An 18,687-nucleotide genomic window follows, 5' to 3' on the forward strand; every position below is an offset into this window, starting at 1 on the left:
GGTAAGTCACTGATGGAGATGCATTTGCACTTAAATGCCTGACGGTATGGGAGAGGACTGAGGCATCGGTATATGAGCTAATAGTTTGTTCTACAAGGTCATCTCTGCCACAAGAATAGGACAGAAAGCTGGAAGGAGAAGCCGCAAGAATGGTTAGTCTGCCCAGAATTCCTCCGAACACAAGCCAGTTAGTGATGCTGAGGCATCCAGGAACTGGGGAAGTCACCCACAGAGGTGCAGGAACGTGGATGCAGTACTTCTGATGCAAATACTGGACCATGATCCCTCCCACAGTTCAGCACAGACACTGTTCATCATGGGACAGCTACATTTCCAAGCCACGGAGCCCTCTTCAAACACCCATTTTCTTTAAGATGCTACTTGTTTTATTAAAGCCTAAATTCAAGATTAACTATAATTGGAAGGTTCCCTACTGAATGTATGGGTGACTAAAGCAGACATACAGCTCATATATGCAAAACTGGAGTAGCGCTTGCAAAGATTTGCACATCATTCATTAGACTTGCGTACACTGATTTCTTCTCTCACCATTCATACCATAACTAGAATTCAAAGAATGTGAGCAAACAAGTTTTCAAGATACTAACGAGCACTTATGTCTCAACTTATCTTTAAAAACTACGTAAGTGTATGTACAATTCATTTAAGGGACCAGATGTTCTCAAAAAGACAAAAACATAGCTCACAGTTTTAAGTCCATCAGTAATTGCAGCATACAACTTATAAAGATATTTAACCACAATGCAACATCGAGCAGTTTGCTTTAAAAAAGAAAAATGTGTTATATGAGCACTAGTACAGCATTAAATTCTGTAGACTGGCAACAAATAAAATGAAGAATTAAAACAAAGGTGAACTTTTTATTCTATCTGACTAAATAATATCCATTTGTAGAAATACTGCAATGAGCGCTGCCTGCAAATTTCATGCTTTGAGTGAAATTTAATTAACTTGAACTAGTAAAAATCCCACAGGGTTATGTTATTTGTAAGCGAGAAAATAGGAGTCACATCTGCGTGACTGGGGATGGAAATTTGGCTAGCCTTGTTAAATTATGGTTCCTCTTGAAAGGCACATAAATATTTATGTGAATTTGTGTGCTGACATTTGTTGCTGAACTTGAATATTCAAGTCACTACAGATGACTTCTAGATCCACCTCCCTCATACACGTGTTTTTTTCCTCTGTGCACATCCTGTTGCCGTGATAATTTGACTTGCACTTTCCTGACGACCTAACCTGTAGGGACAGGCAGGAAAAGCAAGTAAAGCACTATTCATTCATAGGTGATTTATGAACCTATGCGTGCTTCCTTTTGCAGCAGAAAGTTAACACATGCACACAAGAGAAATGTGCATTTGCCTCTGCCTCACTGGGAGAAGCAGCTGGGGAAAAAAAATAAAAATAAACCCAACCCAGTATGCTGACTACCTTAAGGGCAGCTCCTGAGCTCATTGCTGCCCATCTCATTTCCAACACTAGCCCATCCAGTTTTCAGGTTCTGCTAAGAGTAAAGACACAGCGGAGGAACAGGATAGCTAAAACTCAATCAACCAACAGATTTAGCAGAATGTATATGTATGACTTCTCCGATGCTCTCTGCAACAAATCCAGTTTCCTGCTAGGAAAAAATAAAAATTAAAGAAAATAATTACAAAAATCACAAGTGACAGAGCTTTCACATCCCTGTTTCTGAACCACCTGCGTTTCTTGGAGAAAAAAAACCACAAACCACCTCTCAAATTATAGAAGTAGGGGATTAACCATAAACCTGCAACAATATCAGACATACATCAGTGATACAATATTGCTGCACTATCAACCCCTTGTAACTGCAAAGTACGTAACCCTTTCCCGGCCAAAATAAGCAGAGCAGGTGGAGCTCAGGCACTGGGCAGACCTGACAACGGTGGTGGAAGCGCTCTCCTCCTGCAGGGAGGACTCCTTAGCAGTACTGTTGGGACCAGCTCTCAGGCGGGATGGCTGGCAGTGGCCCTGCGCTGGTGCACAGCAGCCGAAGGACTCTCCAAGACACAGACCACCCATGGCCCGACGGCAGCATCGGTCACTTTGGACAGGGCTTGCGCCAATGCGTGCACATGGGTTATACAAAGCTTTTGCTACCAGCAACCGTCCACAAGCCTGAACACTCATTTGGATCTACATAGGAAGGAAAAGCCATTTAGCAGCTGTCTTAAAACAAAGAAGAAGAAAAAAAAAAAAGCAGGGGGAACAGACACTTCATAATTTATGCTTATCAGTGAGGCTCTAACACTACTTTAGCTGAGTCAAAGAGCTCCACGTGGAGGGCAACTTTCTGGATTTAGCTATACACCCATCTTAAACACCCCCTTGTAATTTGAAGCCATGGCTGTATGAGCAGCTGAGACAATGCAAAGGAATGTGGAAGGGAAGGAGAGGAAACACCCCCATTTCCTTTCAGTGGCAGTGACCTCTTAGCTGCACAACAGGGATGAGCAGACCTGTGATTGCCATGGCAGACCTGCTATTGCTCAGATTAAAAAAAAAAAAAAGAAAGAAAGAAAAGTCCCTTAAAATGCCATTACAATACTGAACAGTTACAGTTATGAGTATTTGCACCACAGAAGGTAAAATTTTGCATACTGAGCATACCCAGACTGCTGGAGCTGGTTTGGAACAATTAAAAGGCAGACACTTTAAGTGGTAAATGCAAGCTGTGTTTTGAGCCAGGGAAATTGCAAATGTACTCTAATCTCATCTGATTGTCATCATCACAAATGTAACAACTGCAGCATTGCATCTTAATTGCATTCCCAATTGACCATTCATACAAGAACCACCTCAAACAAAATTAATTCCTTAGGCTTTTTGGTCACATTGATAACACACAAGATTTTCAGCAACTGAAATGAAAAAACTGATTAGAATTTGATCCTGCTATAATTTCTGCATTAACCAAACATCTTTTAACCTCCCAAGGAGCTTTAGAAAGATCCTCCTTTTATTCCCCTTTGGCATACTTTAAAGAGTTTGTATAAATTCATTTCAAATGGACTGCCTCAAGTGGTACAGTTTTTCCAGGATTCAGGACAATATGTTAGCAATGCTCCAAGGGCACCTCTGCTCCAGAATATGGTTTTTAGGGACTAAAATAAGGATGACAGCCCATGCCCTAATGGCAGACACCATGTGTCTAGAAGAGCTCCAACCTGCTCTGACCATCAGAAAAGGGAAGGAAACTCAGAGGAAGTACTGAGAAGAAAGAGGCCAACAGATTATACGAGGAGTCATAATTTGATTGTACTGAAGGAAGCAATGAAGAGCAAGGAAGATTTATACTTATAAGGAGAGTACTGTAATTCCAATAACCTTTTCCACTCTTGCATAAATTGAGCCCCCAGGCATTTGATAAAAGGCATGCACAGTCCTCTTTTTTTTTTTTTGAGCAGCTGGTGTTCTCCTACTTCATACTATTTTTTTTAACAGTTCTTGCATAAAGCTAGTGAAAATACAGAGCTGCTGTTTCCAGAAACTCACATCCCATCTCAATGTTAGAACAGCCCGTGGCTGCTCTTTAAGCAAAGATTTATCATTTACCAATTAATGGTCACTTAAGGGTGACTCAGTAAAATTTTTTGTTCAGTGGATCCCTCTGTGATCACTCCTACCAGATCTGCATCAAGTGACTCAGAGCGAGGAAAGGCTGGTTACATAAACAGAAGGTAGGTGGCTTAACAACCTTGATCTTATCACAGACCTGTCAGTGGAGAGAACTGCACGTTACTGCAGTGCTAGAGCACATGTCAATGCACTGGAAAGCAGTCAGATGTTTTCCACATCGTCCGATTTGGGAATGCGTTGCAGAGTTATTTATTGAGCCAGTTCAGATTACACAGAGTAACTTCAGAGCCTGCAGTTTCCAGTGTTTCACCTGCCTTGCCTCGCTGAGGCCATGTTTGCTGCTAAAGAGTCAGGAGAGGAAAATGAAGAATAAGTCAAGCAATTATATTGTTTAGACCGTTCAAACTCCAAGGGAGGTGGGAATTATAAACTTGGGATGCTGCAGGATCTGAGCCTATACACCTCTGGGAGGGAGGGGGAAAATAACGGGGGAAAGAGGGAAGATAAATCTCACCCATTTTATTGACACCTGACTGGAAGCAAAATTATTTTACAAATCTGACATCACTACAGCCCAATACTCAGAGGTTTCCGTGTTCTGTTTTGGCACTTGCTCATTCTTTGGCTTGGAGCAAGCTTTCTAGCATGCCACTCTACCTTTCCAGGATAAATGTTTAAAAAAAAATAAAAATCTTAAGCAGCCACATTTAGCCTCTCTCAGATCAGTGCCTGTGCAATTTACAGGAGTAGCAGGTTAGACTGACCTATGAGAAAGATACATCACAGCTGGACATCTTAACCAGCCTGGAAGCCTTTGCCAAGCTTCTCCAGGCTTTTGAAACACAACCTATGATTTTCAACAGCATTCCTACCTTTTTTCTCTGAACAGCATAAAAGAAAACAATGTGCCTACTCATCCTGCTACTACACATCGGAGGGGCACCCCTGCTTCCTCGCTCCAGCCTGAGAAGATGTTGTCTCCCTTTCAGCAAAGCTATTTCTAGAGCCTATTTACTGGTTCATTCAAGCCTAGACTTTCTAATTTTGCGGTGTAATCTGTAGTTCAGTCAACCATGAAACTGCTGAACAGCCTGCAATTGTGTGCAAATCCGCACCGCGGCTTGCGCTGTCTGAGCTCAGGTACAGTCATTAGCAATGGCACACAGCACTTAAACGGGAGGCTCGTTAAACCTGCCAGGAGCATTTGCCAGAAAAATATGACTCCCTCCCCCCCATTTCTCCAGCCCCTTAAACAGTTTAATTAATATCATCATCCTAGCTTCGACTCCAGAAAGTGACAAAAGCAGGGACACCAGGGAGGAGACAGATAGGGCATATGAAGCAATCAGCTGGAAGGGTACCCTTGCTTGTTTTTACCCATTTTACTGCCCCTGCATGACATGGGGCCACGTTCCTGCTCTATTCCCCAGGCTCCAGCAGCGCAAGGGATGCGATGCCCAGCAGATCTCCCAAAGGAAGAGACGACAAGACCAGAGGGCACATCCCACTGACAGAAGCACACTTGGTCTTCTCCAGAGGGAAGGCGGATGGCTTCCTCCCCAGAGAGCTCGGATAGACACTGGCACCAGCACAGCTTGGGCAGCAGCATGTGAGAAGAGAGGAGGAGAACAGGGAGAGGGAACTCAGCCATGAAAGCTCTTGCATCAGCTCACACCAGCTCGTGGAAGTGAGCCCTGAGGAAGGGACCCACACTGAGTCAGCCACTGCATCTGGTCTTCTGCACAAGCACAGAGGAGGAGGCTGCCCCAGGGTCATGGGCAAGGCAATGCCCCAGCGAGACTAAAGTGACCCAGAAGCAACACCCTCCCCACTCTCCAGATAATCAGGTTTGCTTTCTCCCATGACTTCCACATTTGCAAAGTGTACTTTGACCCACATGAGTTACCAGCAAGCAGAACTATTTGCAGCAAGAGTGGCACACCTTGCCTGCTGCAGGAGTCCACAGACACTGGCTGAGGCATTATCCAGGCACACGTGCCCCTGCTCAAGGCTCCCACACCTATTCCCCTCCTCTTGGCCAAAGCAAACTCTTCACAGGACTGGCCACAGGACTTTCCAGCCCAGTCGGTAAACTCAAACTTCCATGTCTTCAGCTGGGCAGCAGGGTACAGTGCCATGCATCCAAGCATGCTGAGCCAGAACGTGCAGGACATCCACCCGTCCTTCATCCCTGGACGTGCATGCAGGAACAAATACTGGGACAATAGACACTCTGGGAAAAAAATACCTTTCCCCATGCCTCCTCTTAAACAATCTGCCCTCCTTCAGTCCCCCAATCCATGCTCTTTTATACATTCAAGTGCTGGGGAGGCTATACATCCCCTTCCAACCACTGTACCCAGAGTGCTCCTTAGCACCCCTCCACCGTTTCTCTCTCCGTGAGATTTTTGCCTCCAGTCTTAGCACTCTCCTCCATCAAGGGGCAGCCCATTTCTGCAGAAATCTGCTCAGCAAACATAACAGGGAACCTAACAAGCATATCACAGCAAACAGCTCCAGCTCTGTGCATCAGATGACTACTGAGCATGGCATATCAGGAAACCTCATGGGGAGAGCTTCCCGAGGACCTTGCTGGTGCCTCACCACACAAGAGGTGTGCCAGCTGCTCATGAGCACAGGAACCCATTGAATGATGGGTACATGGTGAGAAACTGTTTCTGGAAGACGGTAGAAGCTCCCCCACCTCCACATCAGCATGAAACAAAAGCCTTTCAAAGCTGCGTGTGTTTGTTCAGTGGATGAGGATTAACTGCCTTTCATTCACTCTCCTAGATGAGCAATGACCTGCAGCACCCAGGAGGAGAAAGCCCCAGGTTCTCTCTGCAGCAAGCACCATCACCTGCACCAAGCCTGTCTCTTCCTGCAGGCTCCCAAGAAATTTCTTCTTCACCGGAAACACTTTTTCCAAACAGAACTACAGTAGCTGAAGGAAAATTTTTCAGTTTAACAAATCAACATCCAAAAGTGGTTTCTTTAGACAAGTCCCAAGCATCTCCAGGCAAGAGGCTCTACTTGGAGGCCACAAGACGCTAGTTCACAGCAACACAGAGGAAAGCCCGCGGAGGAGCTGTGTGGCTTGGGCTCAGTTCTGTCCCTCCACAGAAGGTGAGGCTTGTTCCTGGGCTCACTCTGCCCCTCAGGTCTGACAGGTAGGAAAACAGCATTAGGCTATTAAGAAGACTGCAGTTTGAATGGTGAGGGCAGCTCAACCTTGGCAGCTCTGTGTTTTTAGAGACACTTATGTGCTCTTCCCATTCCCAAAGCATCCAGGATTGTTATTTACAATTTCCCTTAGGCAGGGGCCATAAATCCCAGCACAACTAGCAAGCTCAACACAGTGTAAAAGGATCCCTGTGGCAGGCTAATTACCTTTGCAGGCTATGCAAGCCTATACAGTTTGCTTCCCCACAGCAGCTTTGAAAACTTCAGCTAATGACTGTGTCTAGCAGATCAAAATTTCCACTTTCTATTGTTCTGCTCAGGGCAGCCAGCCGGGAATTCAGGAGCAACAGCAACCTCCAGGGGAAGAAATCAAGGCCATTTAGAAAAAGGGAAGAGGGGCTATGAAACAGAAGATGACTCCACAAAGGAGAGCAATGGCATGCTACAGACTGTAGCAGAAAGGGAAAGATAGTCAATCTAAATTGAGAGGAAGCCTAACAGATTGAGTACTAAAATCAAAACCAGCAACAACAAAACAAAAAACCCCTGTTCCTCCTATTCTCTCAAGACTTTAGGGATTAATCCTCCCCATGATGACAACTTTTTTGTTGTTGTTTAAATTAAAATACTTAATACAGAAACATCCACTCTCCTCACCACCCCAGCCAGAAGGTCAGAAGATTTACCTGAGGTGCAGATGCTGCATCTTTCACACTGTCTCACTTCCACAGAAAGGCACTGAAGTTCAGATTGCACCTAATTTCACTCAAATCTTTCTTAACACCTACTAGCTCTATTCACGTATTGTCTATCCAGACAGCTGCCCGTTTGCAACAGACACACATACACAGTGTTTATAACAAACACCTGCATTTTAAGCAGGGGGGCACGAAATCAGACTGAAATCCTTGCTCTGGTTCAAGCACAACATAAACTAACCAGCATCTCCCATTTTCTGAATGAAAGCCTCAGCTGGCAAGCTACTGTCTGATCTAAGGTGACACGTGCACTCTCTCGCCCTGATCACAGAAGGTCCATAATGAAACTCTTACTCGGATGGTATTTCCTCACAAAAATCTTCAGTTGAAGTGACTCAAAAGTAAAAAAAGAAACCCACAAACAAAAAAACAAACACAAAAAAACCCAAACACCAACACAAAGAGTACCAACCAAAAAACCCTAACATGCTGCATTGGACTGTGAAAAATCCCAACAAGACTAATTTCCAGCTGAATGTCATACTGGTAATGGCTGAAGTCCACTCCCACAGGAACCATACAGGTTAAAACACTTCCCAATAAAAGTTTAATGTCTTCAGTGGTAGTTTTGCTTTTTGGTAAAAAATTGTCAATAGAGATTACATGACCCAAGGCAAGAAGAAAAAAATAATAATGTATCTTGGATACCATATCAGCTATAACAAAGAAATGCAATATAGAACAAACTCTTGTATACTCTAGTCAGGGTTCTTTCCCCTTGGTGCACACCAAAATCAAAACAAATACTGTGGAACTTTGTACTACAAAGCATTCGGTGCAGAGTAAGGATATTGTGCTAAATCTAGATGGGTTTGATACCATCTACAATAGGAAGTAAACAAAAATTATGAAGATCTGTACAGCAATTTCCAGGATATAGTTAGATATACTTTTCCAGAGTCAGAATAAAAAGGGGGAAATTTTTTTCCTCAGTTGGTACGGTACTATCTGTTAATTACAAACAGCCAAGGAAGCGCAAGCAGAGGGAGCTCCCTGGAGCACAACCACAGGATACAGATTAGGCTGGTGGCATCTCGTGCTCTCCAAAGGCAAGACCTCAGAAAGGAGTTTTCAAAAGTTTTGGCTACAAGTTTACCAATCACTCCAGATAGAAGCTCATAGACATTTGTTACAAGCTTTCCCCTAAGTTTCTCTCAGTTATTTTTTTTCCTTCAATGAAACAGATAAAAATAACAAAAAACAACAACAATAAATTATTGATAAAAGGACTTGAGGCTCTTCTACTCATGTGTTTTTGCTGTACTTTACAATCCTGATACAGGGACATCGGGATCTCTTGCTGCAAGTAACAGAAGAATTTCTGAAAAAGTGCCAGAACACATACTGCTAGAGACAGCAAAAGTGAGGAGCGTCCTACTGAGCTCAATACTATAAGGTGAAATCTGCTCCCATTTAACATTATGGCCATGACACAGATAACTTCTAGGTTTAAAAAACAACAAGAAAACCCAAACCACCTCACAAGTCTTTTAAAATGAGCTCTCAAACAGCTTCACAGACTGCTCTGTAGCAACCTAAAGAGATAGCTGCAAAATCCCTGCCTCCTTAAAACTCAGGCTAAAGCTCTTTTCAGACCCTACGATTCTGGTTTGATCTGTTTGGATTTAAGCGGGAAGCCAGAGAACAGGAAACCACGTACTCGATAAAGACACATTTGGATGGGTGATAAAAGCATACTCACGCAGTGCATACAGGGAGAGGACTATTCCAGCCAGGCAAAACCCCTCAAAAAACCTGAGTGTGCTGAACATGGTCACATTCACTGAGAGTGCCACTGTCAGTCCAAATATCAAAATGAATATGACAGAGAAGAGCAGTACAGGCCGTCGACCAACCCTAAAAATAAGGAAGTAGGGAAAAACAGTGTTAAAATCCAGGATGGGCATAATGCTAGACAGATATAACTAGCAAAGAGGGGAACAAGTCATGAAACACGTTCTAAATATTATCATCCATTTTTAATGCTTGTTTCATTCTTCTCATTTTTTTCTGCTTACTAAAACCCAGATTCCTCCATCAGCTTTGCATTGACAAGTTCATTTCCAATAGGATTATATGGGGACAGCACATGATGTATTACCACTTCATTTAAACATCATTTCCAAAAAAACATAGGTGAACAAGGAAATATCTGGGAACTACAGTAAGGCCATAAACAAACACCTTGGAGATGAAAAACAACTTCTCAGGGTTTTCTGTAGTAGCACAGTAGAGTATATGGTATTACCTGTTATATACAGCATGGTATATTATTATTTCTTCATAGCATACAGCCACAGAGCTTACTGCAGAGCTCCCTTCTTCCCAACAGACATATGCTTCTCAGCCTCATCTGTAAGAAGAGCAGGCTCAAAAAAAACTACTTTCCTTGGCCTTGTTGTTGAGGGCAAGTCTAACAGGCACAGACCAAGCATTAAACAAGGCTCGTGTCACTTCCCTGAGCCTTAGAGAGCTGATAGTAATGCTCGCAGGACAACAATGAACTTCCAAGTCCCTCCACCTCGCACCCCCACAGTGGCTGCTGAGATCCTCAAATCCAGCCTGACTGGGGGACTATGAAGAAACCGCTCCAAAAACGATTACTGGCAACGTGGGTATGAGGATTTGCAGTCCTCCTTTGCAGGCAGGCTTTGCAGCTGTGACCTGCAGTTGCACATGGTGGTGCAGCGCCAACGAGGAGGAAGACCTCTGCTACCACTGAACATGGGGGCACTTGCTGCAGAATTTGGCTCTTTTATGTCAAAGGAACAGGAGACTTCTACATCTCTTACTCATATGCTTAGTATTTATAATTCCCCTTCCCCCCACCTCTTCCTGTGCAAGGAGAATGATACGGAGCACCAGAGCACACAGCTATTTTAAGCAATAATTGGATCATTATGTGGAGATTTCCAAAATTTTTCAACTTGTCAACTCCCACAAGTTTTCCAGTGGAGCTGAGGATCCCTTTTAGTCAGCTCCATATGCCATTTCCACAAAGAATATATGAACTTGCTTTTTGTAGGCAGCTTTCACAGACCCAAAGCAGTCTGTCAGCTGCAAGCCAGCCATCAGGTTGAATGTCAGCACAATAAAGAGCATTTAAATCTCACAACTTAGTCCAGTTCCACATACTGAAGCATTTCCATTCAATTATTTCAGCAGATTGTTACCAGCAGCTATAAAATATATTGCATATATGAATTCACAATTAAAACTTCGGATTTTGCTTTACTTAAAACGGAACAAGACCAATAAAATGTGGTGAAGGGCTGAAAAGGAGACGTTGTTATAATTTTGGACATTTTTGGGAACTAGAAGAGCGTGCCAGTACGTCTGTCACTATTCGTGGGTTTTCAAAGTCATGCTTAAAAAGGCTCCTCACATGAGGACAGGTTTACTATTTCTTTCAGCTGTAGCATCACCTGTGGGACACCTCAAAGATCTAACTTATTGGCATTAACCATTCAACGTTTTTAAAACAGAAAGTACCAACGTGGGAACTGAAGACAGCAAGGTCAAAGCAGACTGCTCTCAGTCAGCATACAGACCCAGCCCACCAGAAGATGAGCTGCTGTTGAGCTCAGGGTGGGAACACAACATCACTGCCTCGGTGATATGCAATGCACTGGGAACATGCTGGACATGGGGACAGTTACGGCTGTGTGTACGCTTCACATTTTATATTTATGGAACACAAAGCACTCGGGCAGGGAGGGGAAGTACCTCACGTGAAACCTTGAATACAGAAAAAAAACAACACACTATGAACGGTGTTATCAGGGATCTGCACAGATTTTCGCAGTCCTATTTTCATAATAGCCAAGCTGTAATTCATACTAATTAGTATTTGTGGAAGTGTTTTGTAGATGAAAGGCATTATGCAAACACTCAGAATTAGGAACTTAATTCTCATCACAAGCCTGACCTGTCATTCCCTGATGTTGGTTTAAAAAGACCTCTTGCTTAGCATACACCAGTTCCCTTCTTTCTCTCCTCCCACTCTCTTTACTAGAGGTTATCCATCATTAGGACATAGAATTTATTCTATACATTATACAAGTTATGCAAATGAATGGTTGCTGCTAATGAAGAATCAGGAAATCCAAGACCCTCCTGGGCCTGTGAAAGCCAGCTGAGGCCAGATAAGCCGTCTGGTTAAGAGGCATCATCAGCACCTCCTCCCAGACACAAAACTAGTCTACTTCCTCACCAAGGTATGCAGTATCTTCCTCAAAAATCAAAACTCCAGGGCGGCTATCAGCCATATATTTGGTGATCCAGCAGTGTTTTGACAGGCTGGTGTCTTAGGGTATAAAAAAAAAAAAAAAAAAGTCTTTTCTATGTAGACAGATTTATCTGTCTAACATTACATGGAAATTCTTGTGAGAAATTAAACCATGCACAATCTCCCTGGTAAAACAGCCCCAGGATGCTATCTGCTGTCATCCAAACTATTCCAGAGAGAGATTTCTGTGCCACAAAAGTCTCAGCCTACACTGCATACTATTATCTAGATCAAATGCTAAATGCTGCCTGCACAGGTAAATAACTAGGGATACAAGCAACCCTGGGCTTTTGAAGAATCTGCAATACGCACAGTGTGATATGCTGATACATCAAAAAGATACTCCTCACGTCATCAGAGTTGCACCATGGGGGGGGAAGTGAATGGGTTTGAGGACAAGACCTGCTCTTCCCATGCTCCTACGCATGTACCTTGCCACCCTGAGAAGATTAAGCTTTGCTCTTACTGCCAATCAAATTGCTCTTCCCACACCATTCTTTGCAGTTTTGGGCACTTGAACTGGCACAAAGGCTCCACAGAGCACCAGAGAAGGTGCAAAGCAGGGGCAGTACTGGGCAATGAGAGGCAGAGACCTACTGTCTTGAGGCTACATGAATGCCAAACCTTGCCTGCTCCAGAAGGAAACCTTCCACAGAGACCTCAACAGCCTCTGTCCAGAGGAGGCAAAACTGACAGCAATGCTCTGCCTGCTGAACAAGTAACTTATTCAGGTGTTGGACACAGTCAGTCTTCACATGGCCAAATGTGTTTACAAACCTTCTTCCTATAGATTTTCCACACAGAGCTATCCAAGCATGTACACGTACTGCATTTTGAACATAGACCACACAGTTTACTTACCAAATGACTGTAACGCACTCTATGCCTTTGCCACATACAGCTTTGAAAACTTTCTTTCAGAAAAGCAAAGCAAAGCCCCAAACCCTAGTGGTACAAAGAAACCAAAGCATCTCCTAATTCTCTAAACTGGACAGTGGTATATAAGTGAAATGAAACCAGATTTTGAAAGTTTGTAATACTTTTGTACATTACTCTGTTTAATCTCTGCTTTTGCTTAAGACCAGCATCCTTTTTTTGTTCTTTTTTCTCTTTTTACAGGTACAATCCCCTCTGTATCTGTCTCTCCCCACAACCCACTGCCTTAGTGGAAGCTCAGGTTGTGATTAAATAGCTAAGCAAATCCCATTTAAGCCTTCTTTTGCCAGTCTACATTGCCAAATGCTACTGCAAAATGACAAAGACTATCCAGAGCAGGACCCTGCTGGGTCAGTTACATCAGATGGCAAGGATGGGGACTGAAGAGGAGCACAAGAACCGGGTTTTCTGACAGCAAACCTTGTCCTTTCTGGTCACCCATGAAGGGGCAAGGAGCTCGCTTGTCCTTCCAGTCACCAAGTTACCGTTTTTCTCCTTTGCACCACAGCTGGAAAACAGATTCTCCTTTAGGTCTCTTAAACTCACTAAAAAAACAACGAACCAAACCTATTTTTTTCTTCTTTTTGTATCAGGGTAATTTCATGCTGCATTAGCTCAGCTAAGCAGCTTGCAGAGGGGTCCAACAAGCACACGTGGCAGCACAAAGTATGCACTGGAGACAGAAATGGATGGAAGAGCAGGATGCTCCTTCTTTTGGTGGCAGAGAGCTATTAAATCTGCTTACTGCATTTCTCTCTTGAAGCCAGTGCCTTAGGCAACAAGTTGTTCACTTATTTGTGACTTATTTGTCAATTATAGCAGCATTTCCCTAACTTGGGAATAAGCCCGTTTTCTCCACGCTGATTCCTTTTTAGGAAAGCCGAGCAAGATCCCTCATTCATTTCCCCCCTATGCTTCCTATGTGTTGTTAGAGCCTTGTTTTACTTTGGCATTTTAATCAAATTCAACTGTATTCAATCATGCATGTCCCCTACTTCACTGAAAAGTCATGATTCTGCACTTGCCTAAAAACTTCTGAAGATTATTCAAGAATTAAGATGCAATTTTGCTACAAATGTTTCGAGTCAAATTACTGCACAGCTGCAGGGGGCCTTTTCCCTCCCAACTGACTGGTGAGTTGCTGAGGCTTTTTAAGATTTCCCTAATAGGCAACTCTTCTTCTTCCTTTCCTGTTTTAATGAATGGCAAAAGAGTTAACTTGGGGCCATTTAAAGCACCAACATTGGCTGGAAGCTACTGAAATGACTGGGACAGCATTGCAGAGCTATTGTTTCAGATGCTGCAAGTTTCCTTTGACTGCAGTCACATCTTTAATCCCCCCTCCTCCTTTTGCAAGACCCTTCCTGAACTGCCAGAATAACTGGAGTATCCAATAATGTTTTCACTACTGCAATTTAAGGAATTGCACTCTATGCTTTTAAATTTAATACCCCAATATTAACAGCACGTAAGTCAGCAATTCCCTAGCACTACATCGAAATGTTTGCTTAACAAGAACTTTAAAAATAGAACAATGGAAAGCTTTGCAAAAAACCAGCCTTCTACCCCCTGAAAGATACCGTCTAAGCACAAAGTTGACATTACACTAGTCTTATATTCAGTCAAACCAGTGCTGCTTCCAATTTCTTTTGGCCCTCTCTCTTGGTTTAAAAAAAAAAAACAAAACAAAACAAAAAAAAACACACCAAAAAAACACACACCCAAAAAAACCCAAACAAACAAACCAAAAAGAAAATCCTAAACCAAAGGCTTCACTTACCTAATTAGAAAATACTTAATTCTGTACTAGCATTACCACTGTAATAAATTGTGTCATCAGGAAATAACTAAGCCAACTACCAGATAGCTTATTTTCACATTATTTACCTTGGTATGAATTAGTCAGTTCAAGCAATTAACACACAGTTTTAAACAGTTTATTCATCATACTTCTTTCAGAATCTGAAACATCATTATGCAAAGGTTCTTCATGAATATAAAGTAGAAGAAAATAGAAACAATAATTAAAATTTTATTATTATTTATTCATAGTTACATTGCATTAAAAGATTTTTCACTTACCAGTCAGCTATACATCCTGTTATTAAGTGGCCGAAGATTAATCCTACCAGTAGGGAAAATTTAGCAATGTGAACTTTCCAGGCAGAATCACAAACAAGATCCCACTGGAAGAAAAAAAAAAAAAGAGACAAGCAAACTGAAATAAATTAGTTATTCTCAGATGCATTTAAACATACTAATCTTGGTGTAAAGCTTCTTCCAATTGCAGTCCTAGTGTGAGTGCATGGAAATGGCAGAGGAAAGCTTTCCCGCTCAAGTCAAAACCCAGATCCCAAGAAGCAAATTAAAGACTTATTTACTTCAGTGCATTTTATCAGGCCCTTAATTATAAAATTACAATCTCCAACACTTGTCTTCTGCTCTCCAGGTCACATGAGCTTATGCATTGGCAGTACTGATGTAGCTCAGTGTCTCACCATAGCAGCCCCAGACACCTACTACCAGGGCCCTGGGAAGCCCATTGGAGGTGAGCACAACAAATTTAGAGCAAGTTCTCCTGTTGACCTCCTCAAGACCACTCAGAAACACAGGGAAAAACAACTACTTTGCCACAGATCCCTGATGGTCATTGGCTCCAGGCTCCCATAGACAAAACCTCAGGATGCTTTTGCTTCAGAAAAGCATCCCGATTCCCCAGATGTCAGAAGGGGATGAAGACTAATTAATGGCACAACTCATCAGGAAAAGCCCTGGCATGAAGTTGGACAGGGCAGCCAGAGATCCTGGCACAACCATGAGACTCCTTGGGACAACAGCTCCCACAGTGATGTTTCACAGCTCAGAGATCAGACAGGGGCTGAATCTCCACAATAAAGCTGTCCCTGATACGGAAATGACCCTTTCTGTCCAAAGGAAGAGAAAACGGACCATCTCAAGCACCCTGTCATTAGGGCACTGTCTTATTCCCATGAGAAAGACGGGAACAGCAAGGTTTCTAGGAATGCTTCCCTAAACTTCAAGACATTTTCCTCTGAGGCATTAGACTGAGCCCCAGGAGAGCCAGGCTGCATTCCTGGCTTTAGCCCAACATCCTCATTGCCCTCAGACATGTAACTTAATCTCTCTTATGTGTAAAGTGTGGATAGTACTATTATACCCTTGAATAAATGTAGGAAGATATGTTTGTTCGTGGTTTGTGAAGTGTTCAAATATTGATGGTAATGGAAGCCATGCACATTTCATGAAAAATAAGTAGAGCTAACTTTGGAGAGTCAGATACTCCAGAACTGAAACTCTGCAGAATAAATGGCTGTTTGTGTGTAATGCAATAGTAACAGCCCTCCCAACACCGGTAACTGAAGTTTCATGGCCAAAATCGCCAAGTAAAAGGATGCAATTTATTCTTAAAAATCAGAAGCAACTTCAAAAGAAAGCTTCCCTCAAAAGCGTTCAATTAGGCGCACTTTCACTTTTAAGCATTTCCATGACATAAAGCCCTTCCATGAATAAGGCTAGCTCTGACTCAGCCCTCTGGTTCAACATCACAGGAGACATCCTCCCTACAATATACCATCTCACCAAGAAGTATAGCACTTTTGTGTCCAAGAGAAACGTTCCAGCTTTCGGGCTTGGGCTTTTTGTTTTAGTTAAATGTATTTTTGAGTTCCTCACTCGCACTGGCTTGTAGAAGTTGGGACATATATGTCTGATCCTCCAACCTACAGACTAAAGGCAAGCAGTACGAGCAAGTATTTCTTCCACCAAATAGCTATGAATTATTTGCAGGAAACAGCCCAGAAAGGCAGTGAGAATTGCTCTCCAAAGATGTTGATTTTTTAGAAGTATTTAGCAACTAGGAGAAATGCAATTCCTAATATTTGCAATTATGGAACCAATCTCCAGTTAGCGAAAAAAAATATCTGCCCAGAGAAGACGCAAACAAAACAAAATTCGGGAGATATATCTAGGCTCCAGGCAGGCTTTCAAATGCTCTGGGTTTATTTTCACAATCCAGAAGGTATATATGCTCCTTAAAACTGGGAAATCATTTTTGTTTGTAGAGAATAAGTTAAGTTTATTAAAAATAGTCACATTTATACAAGAACACTTTTTTAAAGGCAATCTCCACAAGCTGTGAATTTTTAATTTTATTGCTGTCAGAGGAATGGTAATGTCATCCAAGTGCAAAAAGAAAAAGCAGATATCCTGGTGCTTTTTCATTTTCACAGCTTGCTATTGCTAGTCAAAGATAGCTGTCCCTTGCACAAGCCCCAGGCAGAGAATGTGCAGTACCAGATTACACTGAGGTAAAGGTTCATGGTTGGAACAGCCAAAATCTCATGAAGGGCTGTTGTGAAATTTCAGGCCAGGACAACAGATGTCAAACCACTTTGGCACACTGGCACATAGAGTAAGCATTTAAAAGCAGAAGAAAAGTCAATCTATCAGCATGTCCTTCAGTGGTGCCTAAAACGCACCCACTCTTTTTGATAACTTATCTGCCAGTCATCATTTGTTTGTTTGTTTGTTTTTAAGGCTATTGCCCAACTCCTCAGCTGCTCTGAAGACAAAAACATTTATTTCCTTGCAAGCCCTGCAGCTGGCCCTTTCCTGCCCTCGCTTAAGCACTCCGCAGGCCCGTATAAATCAGAGCTGATGCCCCAAGCCCACAAAGGCAGCCTAAGGTGAGTGCTTATGGGTGTGAGCAGCCCCTGAACTTCCCCAAATCTCTTGCTCTCCTAACACCTCAGAATTTGTAAATAGGGAAATGGTGAAATATTTCAACAGTTGCTTTAGCACGAACTTTCAAAGAATCTGCCACAACTTCAAATTATTCGCTTAGTACTAAGAGCTCAAGCATATCACAGTTTCTCCTCTGGCAGCTATCGCAAACCAGAGGCCACTGTGAAGCAATTATCCAAAACAAATTTGGCAGGACAGCAGTGGGTGCCACCAGGGCATTTGATTCTCAGAGACACAGAAGAATAAGGAGAAGGCACAAAAGAAAAATGGATGCTGCAGTCAAAAGCAGGCTCAGGTAAAGATGACATTAATAGGACAACATACATTTTTAATAGCTAGCGTATCATCCCCACCCATCTTAACACAGCAGCAGAGCAAACCAGCAAGGCTTCGTCATGCTGAAAGTGCAGGAATTTTGTCAGAGACCTGCGCTCCCTTTTTCCTTCCCCATGGAAAAGCCAAAGGCAGAGGACTGGAGCCTCAGCTTTGAAGAGCCAGAAATAAAGCAGGAACCACTACATAGCATCATCCCTGCCTCTCCCCTTACACACACCTGGGGTCAGCAGAGCAGAGCATATTCAACACGTGCCCACACTGCACGGCTCTGTCCGGAGCTGTGGCAGGTCCTGCTGTAAGCACCAGTAGTTTCATCCCGCAAACACGACACCCACATTTGCTCCAAAGAGCAAGCAGTGACAGGTTTCCATGTCTCTGCAGAACAAAACACTGGGCTGGGCAGCGCTGGTGACAGTTCAAGTGGCACTCCAAGTAAATCTGTGCTGGAAGATTGTTTTGGCTGGAGACTAGGCAGTAATCCTCTGCCACCTCTTACAAAAGGTAGATTAATCTGTTGAGACCATTAAATCCCATAACTGCTCTTGCTGAATCCCCTGGTGTCCCACTTGGGAGTTAACAGCACCCAGCCTGAAAGAAGGGTGCTGCTAAATTTACAGTGCTCCCTAGGGTTTTTCTTGGTGCCCCCGGGTTTTGTCCATCTTTGTCCTCCATCTGTCCTCCTAACGCAAGAGATCTGATAAAATGACTTGCTAAACCAATAGGGCTGTATTGTTATGATGAAACAAAAATAAGTGTATATCAAATGTGTTGGTGGAAAGGGAACATTTAAAAAACAAG

At 42.9% G+C, this 18,687-nt stretch overlaps 1 protein-coding gene across 2 annotated transcripts in view; it reads right to left on the reverse strand.

Moving 5' to 3' along the window:
* SLC22A23 (solute carrier family 22 member 23) overlaps nt 1-18,687 on the reverse strand; it is a 114,419-nt gene that overhangs the window by 81,865 nt on the left and 13,867 nt on the right. For both annotated transcript variants that reach the window (XM_074146472.1, XM_074146470.1), the window contains exons 2-3: nt 14,872-14,975; nt 9,268-9,422 (exon numbers count right to left, since the gene is read on the reverse strand). In XM_074146472.1, the coding sequence (XP_074002573.1) occupies nt 9,268-9,422; nt 14,872-14,975 (259 nt within the window). The remainder of the gene's footprint in view (nt 1-9,267; nt 9,423-14,871; nt 14,976-18,687) is intronic.

Source organism: Numenius arquata, chromosome 4, assembly GCF_964106895.1.
Source record: "Numenius arquata chromosome 4, bNumArq3.hap1.1, whole genome shotgun sequence".
In the NCBI taxonomy this organism is placed as follows: Eukaryota; Metazoa; Chordata; class Aves; order Charadriiformes; family Scolopacidae; genus Numenius; species Numenius arquata.